At 44.1% G+C, this 24,851-nt stretch overlaps 1 protein-coding gene across 1 annotated transcript in view; it reads right to left on the reverse strand.

Moving 5' to 3' along the window:
* ZNF148 (zinc finger protein 148) overlaps positions 1–24,851 on the reverse strand; it is a 165,182-nt gene that overhangs the window by 59,137 nt on the left and 81,194 nt on the right. The window contains 1 exon segment of the mRNA XM_038745873.1: positions 13,864–13,947. Within this exon segment, the coding sequence (XP_038601801.1) occupies positions 13,864–13,947 (84 nt within the window).

Below are 24,851 nucleotides of genomic sequence, written 5' to 3' on the forward strand. Positions count from 1 at the left end.
TAACAAAATAAAACAAATAGAATAGATATGTACAAGTAAAATAGAGTAATAGCAGAGTAAAATAGAGTAATAATAAGACAGACAACAAAACCATATTAACAAAGTAAAATAAATAGAATAGATATGTGCAAGTAAAATAGAGTAATAAGAAATAGAGTAAAATAGAGTAATAATAAGACAGACAACAAAACCAAACCTATTAACAAAATAAAATAAATAGAATAGATATGTACAAGTAAAATAGAGTAATAATAGAGTAAAATAGAGTAATAATGACAGACAACAAAACCATATTAACAAAATAAAATAAATAGAATAGATATGTACAAGTAAAATGGAGTAATAAGAAATAGAGTAAAATAACTAGAGTAATAATCAATAGTAAAATAAATAGAGTAATAATAAATATAGTAATAGTAATAATAGAGTCATTAATTATTACTAATATTATTATTATTAAGCAGCCCCGGGGGAGCACAGTATCGGGCCCTGATCTTGAGAAAGGACAGGTGATCTTGGCTCATTTTTGTCTGTCTCAGTCATGGGCAGAGAACCCAAGATGTCAATCAATCAATCAATGGTATTTATTGAGCGCTTACTGTGTGCAGAGCGCTGTACTAAGCGCTGGGGAAGGACAAGTTGGCAACATATAGAGATGAATTCAGAGATGTGGAGAGCGAAGCCCGGTTCCCCCTTGGCAGGATTTTAGCTCTCAACTCGGCTTTCCCCCCCTAAATTCATCTAGTTCATTCACCCGCTCAACGGGATGTACTGAGCGCTCACCGTGGGCCGAGCACTGTACTGAGCGCGTGGGCGAGTACAATACAACAACGGTCAGAGCTGGGGTTGATGAAAGTTCATCAGGTTGGACACAGTCCCCGTCCTACAGTATAAATAATAATGGTAATGATGGTATTAAGCACTTACTATGTGCCAAGCACTGTTCTGAGCTCTTGGGTAATAATAATAATAATAATAATAATAATAATGGCATTTATTAAGTGCACAGCACCTGTATATATGTATGTTTGTACATATTTATTACTCTATTTATTTATTTATTTATTTTACTTGTACGTAGCTATTCTATTTATTTTATTTTGTTAGGATGTTTGGTTTTGTTCTCTGTCTCCCCCTTTTAGACTGGGAGCCCACTGGTGGGTAGGGACCGTCTCTAGATGTTGCCAATTTGTACTTCCCAAGCGCTTAGTACAGTGCTCTGCACATAGTAAGCGCTCAATAAATACGATTGATGATGATGATGCAAAGCACTATTCTAAGCGCTGGGGAGGTTACAGGGTGATCAGGTTGTCCCATGGGGGGCCCACAGTCTTCATCCCCATTTTACAGATGAGGTCACTGAGGCCCAGAGAAGTGAAGCGACTTGCCCAAAGTCACAGAGTAGACAATTGGCGGAGCCGGGATTTGAACCCATGACCTCTGACTCCAAAACCCGGGCTCTTCCCACTGAGCCATGCTGCTTCTTGGTGATCAGGTTGTCCCACGTGGGGCTCACAGTCTGAATCCCCATTTTACAGATGAGGTCACTGAGGCCCAGAGAAGTGAAGTGACTTGCCCAAAGTCACATAGCTGACAACTGGCGGAGCCGGGATTTGAACCCATGACCTCTGACTCCAAAACCCGGGCTCTTTCCACTGAGCCACGCTGCTTCTCGGTGATCAGGTTGTCCCACGTGGGGCTCACAGTCTTCATCCCCATTTTCCAGATGAGGTCACTGAGGCCCAGAGAAGTGAACTGATTTAATAATGACAGCATTTGTTAAGCACTTACTATGTGCAAAGCACTGTTCTAAGCGCTGGGGAGGTTACAAGGTGATCAGGTTGTCCCCGGGGGGGGCTCACAGTCTTCATCCCCATTTTACAGATGAGGGAACTGAGGCCCAGAGAAGTGAAGTGACTTGCCCAAAGTCACCCAGCTGACAACTGGCGGAGCCGGGATTTGAACCCATGACCTCTGACTCCAAAACCCGGGCTCTTTCCACTGAGCCACGCTGCTTCTTGGTGATCAGATTGTCCCATATGGGGCTCAGAGTCTTAATCCCCATTTTACAGATGAGGTCACTGAGGCCCACAGAAGTTGAGTGGCTCGCCCAAGGTTACACAGCAGACGAGTGGTGGGGCTCACAGTCTTCATCCCCATTTTACAGATGAGGTCACTGAGGCCCAGAGAAGTGAACTGACTTAATAATGATGGTATTCACCGTCTCTATATGTTGCCAACTTGTACTTCCCAAGCGCTTAGTACAGTGCTCTGCACACAGTAAGTGCGCAATAAATACGACTGAATGAATGAATGAATTTGTTAAGTGCTTACTTTGTGCAAAGCACTGTTCTAAGCACTGGGGGGGGGCACAAGGTGATCAGGTTGTCCCACGGGGGGCTCACAGTCTTCACCCCCATTTTACAGATGAGGCAACCGAGGCCCATTCATTCACTCCTTCAATCGTATTAAGCGCTTACTGTGTGCAAAGCACTGTACTGAGTGCTTGGAAAGTCCAGGTCGGCAACATATAGAGACGCAGAGAAATGAAGTGACTTGCCCGAAGTCACCCAGCTGATAAGCGGCGGGGACGGGATTAGAACCCACAACCTCCGACTCCCAAGCCCGGGCTCCTGCCACTGAGTCATTCATTCATTCCATCGTATTTATTGAGCGCTTACTGTGTGCAGGGCACTGTACTAAGCGCTTGGGACGGCCAAGTGGGCAACATCTAGAGACGGTCCCTACCTCACAGTGTAGACATCACGGTGTTTCTTGACTTACTGCCGGTGCTTACCCACTCCATCGCGTCGCACCTTCCCAAGAGCTCGGGGAGGCGCTCAATAAATACCCCGGATTGATTGATTGATCGATTGATTGGCAGTTCCTCGGGTCGGAGCCTTCCCCACCCCGGGCCGGAGGGGCGGGCAGGGGAGGGACGCCCGGCGACTCGGGGGTGACCGGACGAGGCCGGGCCGGGAGGAGGCCTGACGGGAGGCCCGGCTCGAGATGTTGCCAACTTGTCCTTCCCAGGCGCTTAGTACAGTGCCCTGCACACAGTAAGCGCTCAATAAATACGATTGATTGATTGATTGATTGTCGGGACCGCCCTCCGGCCTGCCGGCACACGCTCCCCGAGATGTGTCCCTGTCCCGGAGACCCCACCGCAAACCCCGCACCGCACAAATAACACACCCCACCACAAACTGGATGAGGACACACAAAGGAACATGCGCCCCATTGGCTTGTATATTAATAATAATAATAATAATAATAATAATAATAATAATAATAATAATGGTATTTCCTAAGCGCTTACTATGTGCCAAGCACTGTTCTAAGCGCTGGGGGGGATACAAGGCGATCAGGTTGGCCCACGCGGGGCTCACAGTCTTAATCCCCATTTTACAGATGATGATGATGGCATTTGTTAAGCGCTTACTATGGGCAAAGCACCGTTCTAAGTGCTGGGGGGGATACAAGGTGAGGTAACTGAGGCCCAGAGAATAATAATAATAATGATGATGGCATTTGTTAAGCGCTTACTATGTGCCAAGCACTGCTCTAAGCGCTGGGGGGGATACAAGGCAATCAGGTTGTCCCAAGGGGGGCTCACTGTCTTAATCCCCATTTTACAGATGATGATGATGATGGCATCTGTTAAGCGCTTACTATGTGCAAAGCACTGTTCTAAGCGCTGGGGGGGATACAAGGTGAGGTAACTGAGGCCCAGACAAAAATAATAATAATAATATTGATGGCATTTATTAAGCGCTTACTATGTGCCAAGCACTGTTCTAAGCGCTGGGGGGGATACAAGGCGATCAGGTTGTCCCAAGGGGGGCTCTCTTTCTTAATCCCCATTTTACAGATGATGATGATGATGGCATTTGTTAAGCGCTTACTATGTGCAAAGCACTGTTCTAAGCGCTGGGGGGGGATACAAGGTGAGGTAACTGAGGCCAGAGAATAATAATAGTCATAATGATGGCATTTATTAAGCGCTTACTATGTGCTAAGCACTGTTCTAAGCGCTGGGGGGATACAAGGTGAGGTAACTGAGGCCCAGAGAATAATAATAATAATAATAATGATGGCATTTATTAAGCGCTTACTATGTACCAAGCACTGTTCTAAGCGCTGGGGGGGATACAAGGCGATCAGGTTGTCCCAAGGGGGGCTCACTGTCTTAATCCCCATTTTACAGATGATGATGATGGCATTTGTTAAGCGCTTAATATGTGCAAAGCACTGTTCTAAGCACTGGGGGGGATACAAGGTGAGGTAACTGAGGCCCAGAGAATAATAATAATCATAATAATGATGGTATTTGTTAAGCACTTACTATGTGCCAAGCACTGTTCTAAGCACTAGGGGGGATACAAGGCGATCAGGTTGTCCGACGGGGCGCTCACTGTCTTAATCCCCATTTTACAGATGATGATGATGGCATGTGTTAAGCGCTTACTATGTGCAAAGCACTGTTCTAAGCACCGGGGGGGATACAAGGTGTGGTAACTGAGGCCCAGAGAATAATAATAATAATGATGATGATGGCATTTATTAAGCGCTTACTATGTGCAAAGCGCTGTTCTAAGCGCTGGGGAGGTTCCAAGGTGATCGGGTTGTCCCACGTGGGGCTCACTGTCTTAATCCCCATTTTACAGATGATGATGATGACGATGATGGCATTTGTTAAGCGCTTACTATGTGCCAAGCACTGTTCTAAGCGCTGGGGGGGATACAAGGTGAGGTAACTGAGGCCCAGAGAATAATAATTATAATAATGATGGCATTTGTTAAACGCTTACTATGGGCAAAGTGCTGCTCTACGTGCTGGGGAGGGTGATACAAGGTGAGGTAACTGAGGCCCAAAGAATAATAATAATAATAATAATGGCATTTATTAAGCGTTTACTATGTGCAGAGCACTGTTCTAAGCGCTGGGGAGGTTCCAAGGTGATCGGGTTGTCCCACAGGGGGCTCACTGTCTTCATCCCCATTTTACAAATGAGATAACTGAGGCCCAGAGAATAATAATAATAATAATAATGATGGCATTTATTAAGCGCTTACTATGTGCAGAGCACTGTTCTAAGCACTGGGGAGGTTCCAAGGTGATCGGGTTGTCCCACAGGGGGTTCACTGACTTCATCCCCATTTTACAAATGAGGTAACTGAGGCCCAGAGAATAATAATAATAATAATGATGGCATTTTTTAAGCGCTTACTATGTGCAGAGCACTGTTCTAAGCGCTGGGGAGGTTCCAAGGTGATCGGGTTGTCCCACAGGGGGCTCACTGTCTTAATCCCCATTTTACAAATGAGGTAACTGAGGCCCAGAGAATAATAATAATAATAATGATGCCATTTATTAAGCGCTTACTATGTACAAACCACTGTTGTAAGTGCTGGGGAGGTTCCAAGGTGATCGGGTTGTCCCTTGGGGGGCTCACAGTATTAATCCTCATTTTACAGATGAGGTAACTGAGGCCCAGAGAAGTGAAGTGACTTGCCCAAAGTCACCCAGCTGACAATTGGTGGAGCCGGGATTTGAACTCATGACCTCTGACTCCAAAGCCCGGGCTCTTTCCACTGAGCCAGATAATAATAATGGTATTTCTGAAGCGCTTCCTGTGTTCCAGGCACTGTACTGAGCGCTGGGGAGGTTACAAGGTGATCAGGTTGTCCCACGGGGGGGCTCACGGTCTTCATCCCCATTTCCCAGATGAGGGAACTGAGGCCCAGAGAAGTGAAGTGACCTGCCCAAAGTCACTCAGCTGACAAGTGGCAGGGCCGGAATTAGAACCCATGACCTCTGACTTCTAAGCCCGGGCTCTTTCCACTGAGCCACGCTGCTTCTCTAATAATAATAATTATCCACATAATAATAATAATAATTGTGCTGCTTGTTACTATGTGCCAGGCACTGAAATAATAACAGTAATTAATTGTAGCAATTATGGTAATAAATGATAATAATAATAATGACGGCATTTATTAAGCGCTTAGTATGTGCAAAGCACTGTTCTAAGCGCTGGGGAGGATACAATAATAATAATAATAATGGCATTTATTAAGTGCTTACTATATGCAAAGCACTGTTCTAAGCGTCGGGGAGGTTACAATTATAATAATAATAAAAATGGCCTTTATTAAGTGCTTACTATATGCAAAGCACTGTTCTAAGCGCTGGGGAGGTTACAATGATAATAATAATAATAATGATGGCATTTATTAAGTGCTTAATATATGCAAAGCACTGTTCTAAGCGCTGGGGAGGTTACAATGATAATAATAATAATGATGGCATTTATTAAGTGCTTACTATATGCAAAGCACTGTTCTAAGCGCTGGGGAGGTTACAATGATAATAATAATGACGGCATTTATTAAGTGCTTACTATATGCAAAGCACTGTTCTAAGCGCTGGGGAGGTTACAATGATAATAATAATAATAATAATGGCATTTATTAAGGGCTTACTATATGCAAAGCACTGTTCTAAGCGCTGGGGAGGTTACAACGATAATAATAATAATAATGGCATTTATTAAGGGCTTACTATATGCAAAGCACCGTTCTAAGCACTGGGGAGGTTACAGGGTGATCAGGTTGTCCCACGGGGGGCTCACAGTCTTCAACCCCATTTTCCAGATGAGGCCACTGAGGCCCAGAGAAGTGAAGTGACTTGCTCACAATGGGCTGAGCCGAGATTTGAACCCATGACCTCGGACTCCAAAGCCCGGGCTCTTTTTTCCACTGAGCCACGCTGCTTCTCTATTTGTCTGTGGTATTTGTTAAGCACTTACTACGTGCCGGTGCTGTAATGATAATAATCAATTATCCCAATTGTGGCATTTGTTAAGCACTTACTATGTGCCAGGCGCTGTACTAAGCGCTGGGGTGGATCCAAGCCGAACGGGTTGGACACTGTCGCTTTTTCCCATGTGGGGCTCCCGGTCTCCATTCCCAGTTTACGGATGGGGGAGCTGAGCAGACGTGGCGGAGGCGGGATTAGAACCCGTGACCTTCTCACTCCCAGGCCCGAGCTCCCGACGCTCCGCCGCGCTGCTTCTCGCTGTGCTAAGCGCCGGGGGGGAGACCAGCACATCGGTTGGACACGGTCCCTGTCCCGCCTAACAATAACACTTGTGGCGCTTATTAAGTGCTCAGTACGTGCCGGGAACTGTAGTAGAGAAGCCGCGTGGCTCCGCAGGAAGAGCCCGGGCTCTGGAGTCAGAGGTCGTGGGTTCAAATCCCGGCTCCGCCAATTGTCAGCTGGGTGGCTTTGGGCAAGTCACTTCACTTCTCTGGGCCTCAGTTCGCTCATCTGGAAAATGGGGAAGAAGACTGTGACCCCCCTCCCGTGGGACAACCTGATCACCTTGTATCCCCCCAGCGCTTAGAACAGTGCTTTGCACATAGTAAGCGCTTAATACATGCCATCATTATTATTATTAATATGGGGATTAAGACTATGAGCCCCCCGTGGGACAACCTGATCACCTTGTAAAGTCCCCGGCGCTTACAACAGTGCTTTGCACATTAGTAAGCGCTTAATAAATGCCATCATTACTGTTATTAAAATGGGGATGAAGACTGTGAACCCCCCGTGGGACAACCTGATCACCTTGTAACCTACCCGGCGCTTACAACAGTGCTTAGCACATAGTAAGCGCTTAATAAGTAAGCGCTTAACAAATGCCATCAGTAATAAATGCCATCATTACTATTATTAAAATGGGGATTAAGACTGTGAGCCCCCCGTGGGACAACCTGATCACCTTGTAACCTCCCCGGCGCTTAGAACAGTACTCTGCACATAGTAAGCGCTTAAATGCCATCATTATTATTATTAAAATGGGGATGAAGACTGTGAGCCCCCCGTGGGACAACTTGATCACCTTGTATCCTCCCCGGTGCTTAGAACAGTGTTTGCACGTAGTAAGCGCTTAATAAATACAATCATTACTATTATTAAAATGGGGATTAAGGCTGTGAGCCCCCCGTGGGACAACCTGATCACTTTGTAACCTCCCCGGCGCTTAGGACAGTGCTCTGCACATAGTAATCGCTTAATAAATGCCATCATTATTATTATTAAAATGGGGATTAAGACTGTGAGCCCCCCGTGGGACAACCTGATCACCTTGTAAACTCCCTGGCGCTTACATCAGTGCTTTGCACGTAGTAAGCGCTTAATAAATGCCATCATTACTATTATTAAAATGGGGATTAAGCCTGTGAGCCCCCCGTGGGCCAAACTGATCACCTTGTAACCTCTCCGGCGCTTAGAACAGCACTTTGCACATAGTAAGCGCTTAATAAATGTCATCATTATTATTATTAAAATGGGGATTAAGACTGTGAGCCCCCCGTGGGACAAACTGATCACCTTGTAACCTCCCCGGCGCTTAGAACAGCGCTCTGCACGTAGTAAGCGCTTAATAAATGCCATCATTACTATTATTAAAATGGGGATTAAGACTGTGAGCCCCCCCCCATGGGACAACCTGATCACCTTGTAACTTCCCCGGCGCTTAGAACAGTGTTTGCACGTAGTAAGCGCTTAATAAATACCATCATTACTATTATTAAACTGGGGATTAAGACTGTGAGCCCCCCGTGGGACAACCTGATCACCTTGTAACCTCTCCGGCGCTTAGAACAGTGCTTTGCACATACTAAGCGCTTCATAGATGCCATTATTATTATTATTATTATTATGACTAAATGCTGGGTGAATCCAAGCACGTCGGGTTGGACACAGTTCCTGTCCCGTGTGGGGCTCGCTGTCCCATTTCACCGATGAGGGAACTGAGGCACCGAGATACTAATAATGATAATAATAATGGCATTTATGAAGCACTTACAACAGTGCTTTGCACATAGTAAGCGCCTAATAAATGCCATCATTATTATTATTAAAATGGGGATGAAGACTGTGAGCACCCTGTGGGACCACCTGATCACCTTGTAACCTCCCCTGTGTTTAGAACAGTGCTTTGCACATAGTAAGCGCTTAATAAATGCCATCGTTATTATTATTAAAATGGGGATTAAAACTGTGAGCCCCCCGTGGGACAACCTGATCACCTTGTAACCAGTGCTCTGCACATAGTAAGTGCTTAATAAATGCCATCGTTACTATTATTATTAAAATGGGGATGAAGACTGTGACCCCTCCGGGGGACAACCTTAACACCCTGTAACCTCCCCAGCGCTTAGAACAGTGCTTTGCACATAGTAAGCGCCTAATAAATGCCATCATTATTATCATTAAAATGGGGATGAAGACTGTGAGCCCCCCGTGGGACAACCTGGTCACCTTGTAACCTCCCTGGCACTTAGAACAGTGCTTTGCACATAGTAAGCGCTTAATAAATGCCATCATTACCATTATTAAAATGGGGATTAAGACTGTGAGCCCCCCATGGGACAACCTGATCACTTTGTAACCTCCCCGGCGCTTAGAACAGTGCTTTGCACATAGTAAGCGCTTAATAAATGCCATCATTACAATTATTAAAATGGAGATTAAGACTGTGAGCCCCCTATGGGACAACCTGATTACCTTCTAACCTCCCCGGCACTTAGAACAGTGCTTTGCACATAGTAAGCGCTTCATAGATGCCATCATTATTATTATTATTATTATTATTACTACTAAATGCTGGGTGAATCCAAGCACATCGGGTTGGACACAGTCCCTGTCCCGTGTGGGGCTCGCTGTCCCATTTCACCGATGAGGGAACTGAGGCACGGAGATACTAATAATGATAATAATAACGGCATTTATGAAGCACTTACAACAGTATTTTGCACTTAGCAAGCGCCTAATAAATGCCATCATTATTATTATTAAAATGGGGATGAAGACTCTGAGCCCCCCGTGGGACAACCTGATCACCTTGTCACCTCCCCGGCGTTTAGAACAGTGCTTTGCACATAGTAAGCGCTTAATAAATGCCATCGTTATTATTATTAAAATGGGGATTAAAACTGTGAGCCTCCCGTGGGACAACTTGATCACCCCATAACCTCCCCGGCGCTTTGAACAGTGCTTTGCACATAGTAAGCACTTCATAAATGCCATCATCATTACTATTCATTCATTCAATTGTATTTACTGAGCGCTTACTGTGCAGAGCAGAGCACTGGACTAAGCGCTTGGGAAGTCCAAGTTGGCAACATATATCAATCAATCAATCAATCCTATTTACTGAGCGCTTACTGTGTGCAGAGCACTGTACTAAGCGCTTGGGAAGTCCAAGTTGGCAACAGATAGAGACGGTCCCTACCCAACAGTGGGCTCACAATCTAAAAGGGGGAGACAGAGAACAAAACCAAACATACTAACAAAATAAAATAAATAGAATAGAATAGAATAGAATAGAATAGAATAGAATAGAATAGAATAGAATAGAATTGAACAGAATACAGACGGTCCCTACCCAACAGTGGGCTCACAGTCTAGAAGGGGGATTATTATTATTATTATTATTGTTATTATTATTATTATTATCGCTTAGAACAGTGCTTTGCACATAGTAAGCGCTTAATAAATGCCATTACTACTACTATTATTATTATTATTATTATTGTTATTATTATTATTATTATTACTAAGCACTGGGTGAATCCAAGCACGTCGGGTTGGACACAGTCCCTGTCCCGTGTGGGGCTCGCCGTCCCATTTCTCCGATGAGGGAACTGAGGCACGGAGATACTCTATTTATTTATTTTGCTTGTACACATCTATTCCCCCTCTCCATCCCCCCCATCTTACCTCCTTCCCTACAGCACCTGTATATATGTATATATGATTGTACATATTTATTACTCTATTTATTTATTTTACTTGTACCTATCTATTCTATTTATTTTATTTTGTTAGCATGTTTGGTTTTGTTCTCTGTCTCCTCCTTCCAGACTGTGAGCCCGCTGTTGGGTAGGGGCTGTCTCTATGTGTTGCCAACTTGGACTTCCCAAGCGCTTAGTCCAGTGCTCTGCACACAGTAAGCGCTCAATAAATACGACTGACTGATTGATTTATTGATCTATTCTATTGATTTTATTTTGTTAGTATGCTTGGTTTTGTTGTCTGTCTCCCCCTTCTAGACTGTGAGCCCGCTGTTGGGTAGGGACCGTCTCTATGTGTTGCCGACTTGTACTTCCCAAGCGCTTAGTCCAGTGCTCTGCACACAGTAAGCGCTCGATAAATACGACTGATTGATTGATTGATCTATTCTATTTATTTTATTTTGTTAGTATGTTTGGTTTTGTTGTCTGTCTCCCCCTTCTAGACTGTGAGCCCACGTTGGGTAGGGACCGTCTCTCTATGTTGCCAACTTGGACTTCCCAGGCGCTTAGTCCAGTGCTCTGCACACAGTAAGCGCTCAATAAATACGACTGATTGATTGATTGATTTAGTCTATTTATTTTATTTTGTTAGTATGTTTGGTTTTGTTCTCTGTCTCCCCCTTCTAGACTGTGAGCCTGCTGGTGGGTAGGGACCGTCTCTATATGTTGCCCACTTGGACTTCCCAGGCGCTTAGTCCAGTGCTCTGCACACAGTAAGCGCTCAACAAATACAATTGATTGATTGATTGATTAATAATGATAATAATAAGCACACAGTAAGCGCTCCACAAATGCGACTGATTGATTAATAATGATAATAATAATGGCATTTAGGAAGCGCTTACCATGTGCAAAGCACTGGTCGAAGCGCAGCGAAGCGACTTGTCCAAGGTCCGTGCATTTGGGGGGGGGGACGGAGGGGGTGGGCGGAGGGACGACACGCCGCCCGCACAATCACTCAATCAATCAATCAATCGTATTTATTGAGCGCTTACTGTGTGCAGAGCACTGTACTAAGCGCTTGGGAAGTCCAAGTCGGCAACACCTAGAGACGGTCCCTACCCAAAAGCAGGCTCACAGTCCAGAAGGGGGAAGACGGAGAACAAAACCAAACATACTAACAAAATAAAATCAATAGAACAAAATAAAATCAATAGAACAAAATAAAATCAATAGAACAAGATAAAATCAATAGAACAAAATAAAATCAATAGAACAAAATAAAATCAATAGAACAAAATAAAGCCCTGGTCTAAGCGCTGCGAAGCGACTTGGCCAAAAATAGAACAAAATAAAAGAAATAGAACAAAATAAAAGAAATAGAACAAAATAAAAGAAATAGAACAAAATAAATTAAATAGAACAAAATGAAATAAATAGAACAAAATGAAATAAATGGAACAAAATAAATGAAATAGAACAAAATAAAATCAATGGAACAAAATAAAATCAATGGAACAAAATAAAATCAATAGAACAAAATAAAATCAATAGAACAAAATAAAATAAATAATAGAAAAAAAATAAATAAATAATAGAACAAAATAAAATAAATAATAGAACAAAATAAAATAAATAGAACAAAATAAAAGAAATAGAACAAAATAAACTAAATAGAACAAAATAAACTAAATAGAACAAAATAAAATCAATAGAACAAAATAAAATCAATAGAACAAAATAAAATAAATAATAGAACAAAATAAAACAAATAGAACAAAATAAAATAAATAGAACAAAATGAAATAAATAGAACAAAATAAAATCAATGGAACAAAATAAAATCAATGAAACAAAATAAAATCAATAGAACAAAATGAAATAAATAGAACAAAATAAAATCAATGGAACAAAATAAAATCAATGGAACAAAATAAAATAAATAGAACAAAATAAAATAAATAATAGAACAAAATAAAATAAATAATAGAACAAAATAAAATCAATAGAACAAAATAAAATAAATAATAGAACAAAAAATAAATAGAACAAAATAAAATCAATAGAACAAAATGAAATAAATAGAACAAAATAAAATCAATGGAACAAAATAAAATCAATGAAACAAAATAAAATCAATAGAACAAAATGAAATAAATAGAACAAAATAAAATCAATGGAACAAAATAAAATCAATGGAACAAAATAAAATAAATAGAACAAAATAAAATAAATAATAGAACAAAATAAAATAAATAATAGAACAAAATAAAATCAATAGAACAAAATAAAATAAATAATAGAACAAAAAATAAATAGAACAAAATAAAATCAATAGAACAAAATAAAATCAATAGAACAAAATAAAATCAATTGAACAAAATAAAATCGATAGAACAAAATAAAATCAATTGAACCAAATAAAATCGATAGAACAAAATAAAATAAATGGAACAAAATAAAATAAAATGAACGAAATAAAATAAATATAGAACAAAATAAAATAAACAGAACGAAATAAAATAAATATAGAACAAAATAAAATAAATATAGAACAAAATAAAATCAATAGAACAAAATAAAATAAATAGAACAAAATAAAATAAATACAGAACAAAATAAAATCAATAGGACAAAATAAAATAAATAGAACAAAATAAAGCACTGGTCTAAGCGCTGCGAAGCCACTCGTCCAAGGTCCGTGCACCCGGGGCCGCTCCCCGCGGCGGGGGAGCGGGCTGAGGGACGACGCGCCGCCCGCACGGTCAATCAATCCTATTTACTGAGCGCTTCCTGTGCGCAGAGCACTGTACTAAGCGCTTGGGAAGTCCAAGTTGGCAACATATGGAGCCGGTCCCTACCCGACAGCGGGCTCACGGCCTAGAAGGGGGAGACGGAGACCCAAACCAAACCTGCTAACAAAATCAAAGCAGTAGACTAGATAGGGCCAAGTAAAATAGAGTAATAAATATGTGCAAACACATATACAGGTGTGTACATATCACACGCACAACTACACGCACGCACACGCACAACTGCCCGCGCCCGCGGTCTCACCTGTGTGGATCTTTTCGTGCCGCTGGAGCAGGTATTTCTGAATGAACCGCATGTCGCACTGACTGCATTGGAACGGCTTCTCCCCTGCGGGCGGGCGACGGGGGGCACGGCGTGGCACAGAAGGGCACATAGTAAGCGCTTAATAAATGCCACCATCACTATTATTATTAATATTATTATTAATATTATTATTGTCATTCTTAAGACGCTGACCGAACCCCCCTCCGTCCCCGCGTGGCCCGCGTGCCCGCCGCGGGCAGGGATCGCCTCCCTCCGCTGCCGCCTTGCCCTCTCCCAAGCGCCCAGTACAGTGCCCTCTGCCCGCGGGAAGCGCTCAATAAATAGGGATCGATCGGTCAATCGTACTTATTGAGCGCTTACGGTGTGCACAGCACTGGACTGAGCGCTTTTGGAACAGGGCGCTGCTTAGAGAAGCAGCGTGGCTCAGTGGGAAGAGCCCGGGCTTTGGAGTCAGGGGTCACGGGTTCAAATCCCGGCTCCGCCGACTGTCAGCTGGGTGACTTTGGGGAAGTCTGGGCCTCAGTTGCCTCATCTGGAAAATGGGGATGAAGACTGGGAGCCCCTCGTAGGACAACCTGATCACCTTGTAACCTCCCCAGCGCTTAGAACAGTGCTTTGCACATAGTAAGCGCTTAATAAATGCCATTATTATTATTATTATTATTATTATTATTATTATTATTACAAGTTGGCGACATATAGAGACGAGGGGGAGAGGAAGGAAGGAAGGAAAGGCCGAGAGATCCCCCAGCGCACTGAGCCGGGGGCGTTTCGCTTCCCTTCTCCGGGCCTCAGTTTCCTCATCTGTCAAATGGGGGGATTGGGGACTGTGAGCTTTCCTCATCTGTTAAATGGGGAGGGGGACCGTGAGCCCCCCGTGGGGCAACCTGATCACCTCGTAACCTCCCCCGGTGCTTAGAACAGTGCTTTGCACATAGTAAGTGCTTAATAAATGCCATTATTATTCATTCAATCGCATTTATTGAGCGCTTCCTGTGTGCAGAGCACTGTACTGAGCGCTTGGGAAGTCCAAGTTGGCAACATATAGAGACGGTCCCTACCCAACAGCAGGCTCACAGTCTAGAAGTCTATTATTGCCTGGGCCTCAGTGACCTCATCAGTAAAATGGGGATGAAGACTGTGAGCCCCCCGGGGGACAACCTGATCACCTTGTATCCCCCCCAGCGCTTAGAACAGTGCTTTGCACATAGTAAGCACTTAACAAATGCCATCATTATTATTATTCTCTGGGCCTCAGTGACCTCATCTGGAAAATGGGGATGAAGGCTGTGAGCCCCACGTGGGACAACCTGATCACCTTGTTATCCTCCCCAGTGCTTGGCACATAGTAAATGTTTAACAAATATCATCATCATTATTATTATTATTGTACTTCATTCATTCATTCATTCAATCATTTATTGAGCGCTTCCTGTGTGCAGAGCACTGTACTGAGCGCTTGGGAAGTACAAGTTGGCAACACATAGAGACGGTCCCTACCTGACAGCGGGCTCACAGTCTAGAAGTCTATTATTGCCTGGGCCTCAGTGACCTCATCTGGAAAATGGGGATGAAGACTGTGAGCCTCCCGTGGGACAACCTGATCACCCTGTAACCTCCCCAGCGCTTAGAACAGTGCTTGCCACATGGTAGGCGCTTAACAAATACCATCATTATTATTATTATTACTATTACTATTATTGTACTTCATTCATTCATTCATTCAATCGCATTTATTGAGCGCTTACTGTGTGCAGAGCACTGTACTAAGCGCTTGGGAAGTCCAAGTTGGCAACATATAGACGGTCCCTACCCGACAGCGGGCTCACAGTCTAGAACTCTATTATTGCCTGGGCCTCAGTGACCTCATCTGGAAAATGGGGATTAAGACCGTGAGACCCCCGTGGGACAACCTGATCACCTTGTAACCTCCCCAGCGCTTAGAACAGTGCATTGCACATAGTAAATGCTTAACAAATGCCATCATTATTATTATTATTATTATTATTCTTTGGGCCTCAGTGACCTCATCTGGAAAATGGGGATTAAGACTGTGAGCCCCCCGGGGGACAACCTGATCACCCAGTAACCTCCCCAGCACTTAGACCAGTGCCTGGCACATAGTGAATGCTTAACAAATACCATCATTATTATTATTACTATTATTATTATTGTACTTCATTCATTCATTCATTCAATCGTATTTATTGAGCGCTTACTATGTAAAGAGCACTGGACTAAGCGCTTGGGAAGTACAAGTTGGCAACGTATAGGGAGGGTCCCTACCCAACAGCGGGCTCACAGTCTAGAAGTCTATTATTGTCTGGGCTTCAGTTCCCTCATCTGGAAAATGGGGATTAAGACTGTGAGCTCCCCGTGGGACAACCTGATCACCTTGTATCCTCCCCAGCGCTTAGAACAGTGCTTGGCACATAGTAAGCGCTTAACAAATGCCATCATTATTATTATTATTATTATTCCCTGAGCCTCAGTGACCTCATCTGGAAAATGGGGATGAAGACTGTGAGCCCCCCGGGGGACAACCCGATCACCTTGTTATCGTCCCCAGCGCTTAGAACAGTGCACTGCACATAGTAAGCGCTTAACAAAAGCTATCATTATCATTATTATTATTATGCTCTGGGCCTCAGTGACCTCATCTGTAAAATGGGGATGAAGACTGTGAGCCCCCCGGGGGACAACCTGATCACCTTGTAACCTCCCCAGCGCTTAGAACAGTGCACTGCACATAGTAAGCGCTTAACAAATGCTATCATTATCATTATTATTATTATTCTCTGGGCCTCAGTGACCTCATCTGGAAAATGGGGATGAAGACTGTGAGCCCCCCGGGGGACAACCTGATCACCTTGTAACCTCCCCAGCGCTTAGAACAGTGCTTGGCACATAGTAAGCACTTAAAAATACCATTATTACTATTATTATTATTATTGTACTTCATTCATTCATTCATTCAATCATATTCAATCAATAAATACGATTGATGATGATGATGATATTTATTGAGCGCTTACTGTGTGCAGAGCACTGTACTAAGCGCTTGGGAAGTCCAAGTTGGCAACGTCTAGGGACGGTCCCGACCCAACAGTGGGCTCACAGTCTAGAAGAGAGTGGAATGCATCACTGTCATACCAAATCATTCGTTCACTCAATCGTATTTATTGAGCGCTTACTGTGTGCAGAGCACTGTACTAAGCGCTTGGGAAGTCCAAGTCGGCAACATCTAGAGACGGTCCCTACCCGACGACGGGCTCACAGTCTAGAAGAGAGTGGAATGCATTAAGCGCTTAGTCCAGTGCTCTGCACACAGTAAGCGCTCAATAAATACGATTGATGATGATGATGATCGCTGTCATACCATCCCCACACTGCAGGCACCGCTGGGATTCGAACCCAAGCGCTTAGTCCAGTGCTCTGCACACAGTAAGCGCTCAATAAATACGACTGGATGAATAATAATAACAATGGTATTAGGCACTTCCTATGTGCCAAGCACTGTTCTAAGCGCTAGGGAGGATACACGGTAATCGGGTTGTCCCACGTGGGGCTCTCATTCATTCATTCGTACTTATTGAGCGCTTACTGTGTGCAGGGCACTGTACTAAGCGCTTGGGAAGTCCAAGTTGGCAACATCTAGAGACGGTCCCTACCCAACAACGGGCCCACAGTCTAGAAGGGGGAGACAGACAACAAAACAAAACATGTGGACATTCATTCGTTCATTCATACTTATTGAGCGCTTACTATGTGCAGGGCACTGGACTAAGCGCTTGGGGAGTACAAGTTGGCAACAGTCTTCATCCCCGTTTTCCAGATGAGGGAACTGAGGCCCGGGGATGTGAAGTGACTTGCCCAACGTCACACACCTGGCAAGCAGCGTTCTTATTTGAGAAGCCGCGTGGCTCAGTGGAAGGGGCCCGGGCTTTGGAGTCAGGGGTCATGGGTTCGAATCCCGGCTCTGCCAACAGTCAGCTGTGTGACTTTGGGCAAGTCACTTCACTTCTCTGGGCCTCAGTTCCCTCATCTGGAAAATGGGGATGAAGACCGTGAGCCCCCCGTGGGACAACCTGATCTCCTTGTAACCTCCCCAGCGCTTAGAACAGTGCTTGGCACATAGTAAGCGCTTAATAAATGCCATTATTATCATTATTAAGCAGCGTGGCTCAGTGGAAAGGGCCCGGGCTTTGGAGTCAGGGGTCATGGGTTCGAATCCCGGCTCTGCCAACAGTCAGCTGTGTGACTTTGGGCAAGTCACTTCACTTCTCTGGGCCTCAGTGACCTCATCTGTAAAATGGGGATGAAGACTGTGAGCCCCCCATGGGACAACCTGATCACCTTGTAACCTCCCCAGCGCTTAGAACAGTGCTTTGCACATAGTAAGCGCTTAATAAATATTATTATTATTATTATTATAAGCGGCAGATCTCCCCATTTTATTTCATTCTATTCTATTTTATTTTGTTAATATGTTTTGTTTTGTTGCGTGTCTCCCCCTTCTAGACTGTGAGCCCACTGTTAGGTAGGGACCAGCTCTAGATGTTGCCAACTTGTCCTTCCCAAGCGCTTGGTACAGTACTCTGCACACAGTAAGCGCTCAATAAATCCGACTGAATGAATGAATGACCGCTCTGCACACAGTAAGCGCTCAATAAATACGATTGACTGATTGATTACTCCATTTATTTTACTTGTACATATCTATTCTATTTATTTTATTTTGTTAGTATGTTTGGTTTTGTTCTCTGTCTCCCCCTTCTCGACTGTGAGCCCACTGATGGGTAGGGACCGTCTCTATCTGTTGCCAACTTGCCCTTGCCAAGCGCTTAGTCCAGTGCTCTGCACACAGTAAGCGCTCAATAAATACGATTGATTGATTGATTGATTAGACTGTGAGCCCGCTGTCGGGTAGGGACCGTCTCTATCTGTTGCCAACTTGTCCTTCCCAAGCGCTTAGTCCAGTGCTCTGCACACAGTAAGCGCTCAATAAATACGATTGATCTATTGATTAGACTGTGAGCCTGCTATTGGGTAGGGACCGTCTCTATCTGCTGCCAACTTGTACTTCCCAAGCGCTTAGTACAGTGCTCTGCACACAGTAAGCGCTCAATAAATACGATTGATTGATTGATTGATTGGACTGTGAGCCTGTTGTTGGGTAGGGACCGTCTCTACCTGCTGCCAACTTGTCATCATCATCATCATTCGTATTTATTGAGCGCTTACTGTGTGCAGAGCACTGTACTAAGCGCTTGGGAAGTACAAGTTGGCAACATATAGAGACAGTCCCTACCCAAAAGTGGGCTTGTCCTTCCCAAGAGCTTAGTACAGTGCTCTGCACACAGTAAGCGCTCAATAAATACGATTGATTGATTGATTGATTAGACGGTGAGCCCGCTGTCGGGTAGGGACCGTCTCTACATGTTGCCAACTTGTCCTTCCCAAGTGCTTAGTCCAGTGCTCTGCACACAGGAAGCGCTCAATAAATACGATTGATTGATTGATTGATTAGACTGTGAGCCTGCTGTCGGGTAGGGACCATCTCTCTATGTTGCCAACTTGTCCTTCCCAAGCGCTTAGTCTAGTACTCTGCACACAGTAAGCGCTCAATAAATATGATTGATTGATTGATTGGACTGTGAGCCCACTGCCGGGTAGGGACTGTCTATGTTGCCAACTTGTCCTTCCCAAGCGCTTAGTACAGTGCTCTGCACATAGTAAGCGCTCAATAAATGCGATTGATTGATTGATTGATTAGACTGTGAGCCCGCTGTCGGGTAGGGACCGTCTCTAGATGTTGCCAACTTGTCCTTCCCAAGCGCTTAGTCCAGTGCTCTGCACACAGTAAGCGCTCAATAAATACGATTGACTGATTGATTGATTAGACTGTGAGCCCGCTGTCGGGTAGGGACCGTCTCTAGATGTTGCCAACTTGTCCTTCCCAAGCGCTTAGTCCAGTGCTCTGCACACAGTAAGCGCTCAATAAATATGATTGATTGATTGATTAGACTGTGAGCCCGTTGTTGGGTAGGGACCGTCTCTACCTGCTGCCAACTTGTCGTCATCATCATCATCATCATCATTCGTATTTATTGAGCGCTTACTGTGTGCACAGCACTGTACTAAGCGCTTGGGAATTACAAGTTGGCAACATATAGAGACAGTCCCTACCCAAAAGTGGGCTTGTCCTTCCCAAGCGCTTAGTACAGTGCTCTGCACACAGTAAGCGCTCAATAAATACGATTGATTGATTGATTGATTAGACTGTGAGCCCGCTGTCGGGTAGGGACCATCTCTCGATGTTGCCAACTTGTCCTTCCCAAGCGCTTAGTCCAGTGCTCTGCACACAGTAAGCGCTCAATAAATACGATTGATTGATTGACTGATTAGACTGTGAGCCCGCTGTCGGGTAGGGACCGTCTCCATCTGCTGCCAACTTGTCCTTCCCAAGCGCTTAGTCCAGTGCTCTGCACCCAGTCAGCGCTCAATAAATACGACTGAATGAATGAATGAATGAAGCGGCAGAGGCGGGATTAGAACCCACGACCTCTGACTCCCAAGCCCGGGCTCTTTCCACTGAGTCACGCGCTTACTATGCTCTGAGCGCTTCGGCAGGCCCAAGTGAAGCGGGCCAGGCCGGGTCCCTGCCCGACACGGGACTCACGGGCTAAGTACAATTTTTTATTTTTCTAATGGCATTTCTTAATCAATCAATCAATCGTATTTATTGAGCGCTTCCTGTGTGCAGAGCACTGTACTAAGCGCTTGGGAAGTACAAGTCGGCAACACATAGAGACAGTACCTACCCAACAGTGGGCTCACAGTCTAATCAATCAATCAATCAATCGTATTTATTCATTCATTCATTCATTCAATCGTATTTATTGAGCGCTTCCTGTGTGCAGAGCACTGGACTAAGCGCTTGGGAAGTACAAGTCGGCAACACATAGAGACAGTCCCTACCCAACAGTGGGCTCACAGTCTAATCAATCAATCAATCAATCAATCGTATTTATTCATTCATTCATTCAATCGTATTTATTGAGCGCTTACTGTGTGCAGAGCACTGTACTAAGCGCTTGGGAAGTCCAAGTTGGCAACATTTAGAGCCGGTCCCTACCCAACAGCGGGCTCACAGTCTCGAAGGGGGAGACGGACGACAAAACATATTCACAAAATAAAATAAATAGAATAGTGAAGTGACTTGCCCACAGTCATGCAGCATTCATTCAATCGTATTTACTGAATGAATGAATGAATTCAATCGTATTTATTGAGCGCTTCCTGGGTGCAGAGCACTGGACTAAGCGCTTGGGAAGGACAAGTTGGCAACGGATAGAGATGACGGAGCACTGTTCTGAGCGCCGGCCCTGGCGCAGGCGCTTAGTCCAGTGCTCTGCACACAGGAAGCGCTCAATAAGTACGACTGAATGAATGAATGAATGAATGAATGAATGAATGAATGAATGGTGAAGCGCTCAACAGATACCGTCACTATTAGTTCTCCCCGCTAGACCGTGAGCCGGTTGTGGGAAGGGACTGGCACTGGTTATGGTTGTGCCGCTCTTTCCCGAGGGCTCAGTACAGTGCACTGCACATGGTAATAATAATAATAATAATAATAATAATAATAACAATAATAACAATATTAATGTTGATAATAATAATAATAATGGCATTTATTAAGCGCTTACTATGTGCAAAGCACCGTTCTAAGTGCTGCGGAGGTTAAAAGGGGATCAGGTTGTCCCACGGGGGGCTCACAGTCTTCATCCCCATTTTCCAGATAATAATAATAATAATAATAATAACGGCATTTATTAAGTGCTTACTATGTGCAGAGCACTGTTCTAAGCGCTGGGGAGGTTCCAAGGTGATCAGGTTGTCCCACATGGGGCTCGCAGTCTTCATCCCCATTTTCCAGGTAATAATAATAATAATAATAATAATAATAATAATAACGGCATTAATTAAGCGCTTACTATGTGCAAAGCCCTGTTCTAAGCGCTGGGGAAGTTACAACGTGATCAGGTTGTCCCCATTCACACTCTAAATCCCCATTTTCCAGATAATAAGAATAATAATAATGGCATTTATTAAGCGCTTACTATGTGCAAAGCACCGTTCTAAGCGCTGCGGAGGTTAAAAGGTGATCAGGTTGTCCCACATGGGGCTCACAGTCTTCATCCCCATTTTCCAGATAATAATAATAATAATAATAATAATAATAATAACAATAATAATAATAATAACGGCATTAATTAAGCGCTTACTATGTGCAAAGCCCTGTTCTAAGCGCTGGGGAGGTTCCAAGGTGATCAGGTTGTCCCACATGGGGCTCGCAGTCTTCATCCCCATTTTCCAGATAATAATAATAATAATAATAATAATAATAATAATAATAATAATAACGGCATTGATTAAGCGCTTACTATGTGCAAAGCCCTGTTCTAAGCGCTGGGGAAGTTACAAGGTGATCAGGTTGTCCCCATTCACACTCTAAATCCCCATTTTCCAGATAAGAATAATAATAATAATAATGGCATTTATTAAGCGCTTACTATGTGCAAAGCACTGTTCTAAGCCCTGGGGAGGTTACAAGGTGATCAGGTTGTCCCGCGGGGGGCTCACAGTCTTCATCCCCATTTTCCAGATAAAAATAATAACAATAATAATGGCATTTTACTAAGCGCTTACTATGTGCAGAGCACTGTTCTAAGCGCTGGGGAGGTTACAAGGTGATCAGGTTGTCCCACGGGGGGCTCACAGTCTTCATCCCCATTTTACAGATCATAATCATAATAATAATAACGGCATTTATTGAGTGCTTACTATGTGCAAAGCACTGTTCTAAGCGCTGGGGAGGTTACAAGGTGATCAGGTTGTCCCACGTGGGGCTCACAGTCTTCATCCCCATTTTCCAGATAATAATAATAATAATAATAATAATAATAATAATAATAGCATTTACTAAGCACTTACTATGTGCAAAGCACTGTTCTAAGCGCTGGGGGGATACAAGGTGATCAGGTTGTCCCATGGGGGGCTCACAGTCTTCATCCCCATTTTCCAGATGAGGGAACTGAGGCCCAGAGAAGTGAAGTGACTTGCCCAAAGTCACCCAGCTGACAATTGGCGGAGCCGGGATTCAAACCCATGACCTCTGACTCCAAAGCCCGGGCTCTTTCCACTGAGCCACGCTGCTTCTCCGAGCAGCGTAAGAGCTCGAACAACCGCCTCTATATGTTGCCAACTTGGACTTCCCAAGCGCTTAGTCCAGTGCTCTGCACACAGTAAGTGCTCAATAAATACGACTGAGTGAATGAATGATGATTTTTAGACCGTGAGCCCACTGTCGGGTAGGGACCGTCTCTAGATGTTGCCAACTTGTCCTTCCCAGGCGCTTAGTAGAGTGCTCTGCACACAGTAAGCGCTCAATAAATACGATTGATTGGTTGATTGATCTCCAATCTATCCCGGTGCTCACTACAGTGCCCGGCCCGGAGTAGGCGCTTAACAAATACCGTAAAAAGAAAATGAAACGAAAAGAAATGGTGATGGGCCGGGGGGCAAATGGACCCAGCAGAAATGGGGCGGGGGGATAAAAGAGGGGACTGGCGGCAAATAATAATAATAATAATAATAATAATAATAATAATAATAATAATGGCATTTATTAAGCGCTTACTATGTGCAAAGCACTGTTCTAAGTGCTGGGGAGGTTACAAGGTGATCAGGTTGTCCCACGGGGTGCTCGCAGTCTTCATCCCCATTTTACAGATGAGGTCAGTGAGGCCCAGAAAATAATAATAATAATAATGATGGTATTTGTTAAGCGCTTACTATGTGCCAAGCACTGCTCTAAGCGCTGGGGAGGGATACAAGGTGATCGGGTTGTCCCCCGGGGGGCTCACAGTCTTCATCCCCATTTTCCAGATGAGGTCACTGAGGCCCAGAGAAGAAGAATAATGATAGGCACAGAGAAGAAGAATAATGATAATGATGGTATTTGTTAAGCGCTTACTATGTGCCAAGCACTGTTCTAAGCGCTGAGGAGGGATACAAGGTGATCGGGTTGTCCCCCGGGGGGCTCACAGTCTTCATCCCCATTTTCCAGATGAGGTCACTGAGGCCCAGAGAAGAATAATAATGATGGTATTTGTTAAGCGCTTACTATATGCCAAGCACTGTTCTAAGCGCTGGGGAGGTTACAAGGTGATCGGGTGGTCTTCCGGGGGGCTCACAGTCTTCATCCCCATTTTCCAGATGAGGGAACTGAGGCCCAGAGAAGAATAATAATGATAATGATGGTATTTGTTAAGCGCTTACTATGTGCAAAGCACTGTTCTAAGCGCTGGGGAGGTTACAAGGTGATCGGATTGTCCCACGGGGGCTCACAGTCTTCATCCCCATTTTCCAGATGAGGTCACTGAGGCCCAGAGAAGTGAAGTGACTTGCCCAAAGTCAGACAGCTAACAAGGGGCGGAGCCAGGATTTGAACCCGTGACCTCTGACTCCCAAGCCTGTGCGCTTTCCGCTGAGCCATGCTGATGGGGAGCCAACGAGGGACAATACTAGTAGTAGTAGCATTTGTTAAGTGCTTACTATGTGCCAAGCACTGTTCTAAGCGCTGGGGTAATAATAATAATAATAATGATGGTATTTGTTAAGCGCTTACTATGTGCCAAGCACTAATAATGATAACAATGATGGTATTTGTGAAGCGCTTACTATGTGCAAAGCACTGTTCTAAGCGCTGGGGAGGTTACAAGGTGATCAGGTTGTCCCAAGGTGGGCTCACAGTCTTCATCCCCATTTTACAGATGAGGTCACTGAGGCCCAGAGAATAATAATAATAATAACAATAATTATGGTATTTATTAAGCGCTTACTATGTGTAAAGCACTGTTCTAAGCGCTGGGGAGGTTACAAGGTGATCGGGTTGTCCC

Source organism: Tachyglossus aculeatus, chromosome 1 (assembly GCF_015852505.1).
Source record: "Tachyglossus aculeatus isolate mTacAcu1 chromosome 1, mTacAcu1.pri, whole genome shotgun sequence".
Lineage (NCBI taxonomy): Eukaryota > Metazoa > Chordata > Mammalia > Monotremata > Tachyglossidae > Tachyglossus > Tachyglossus aculeatus.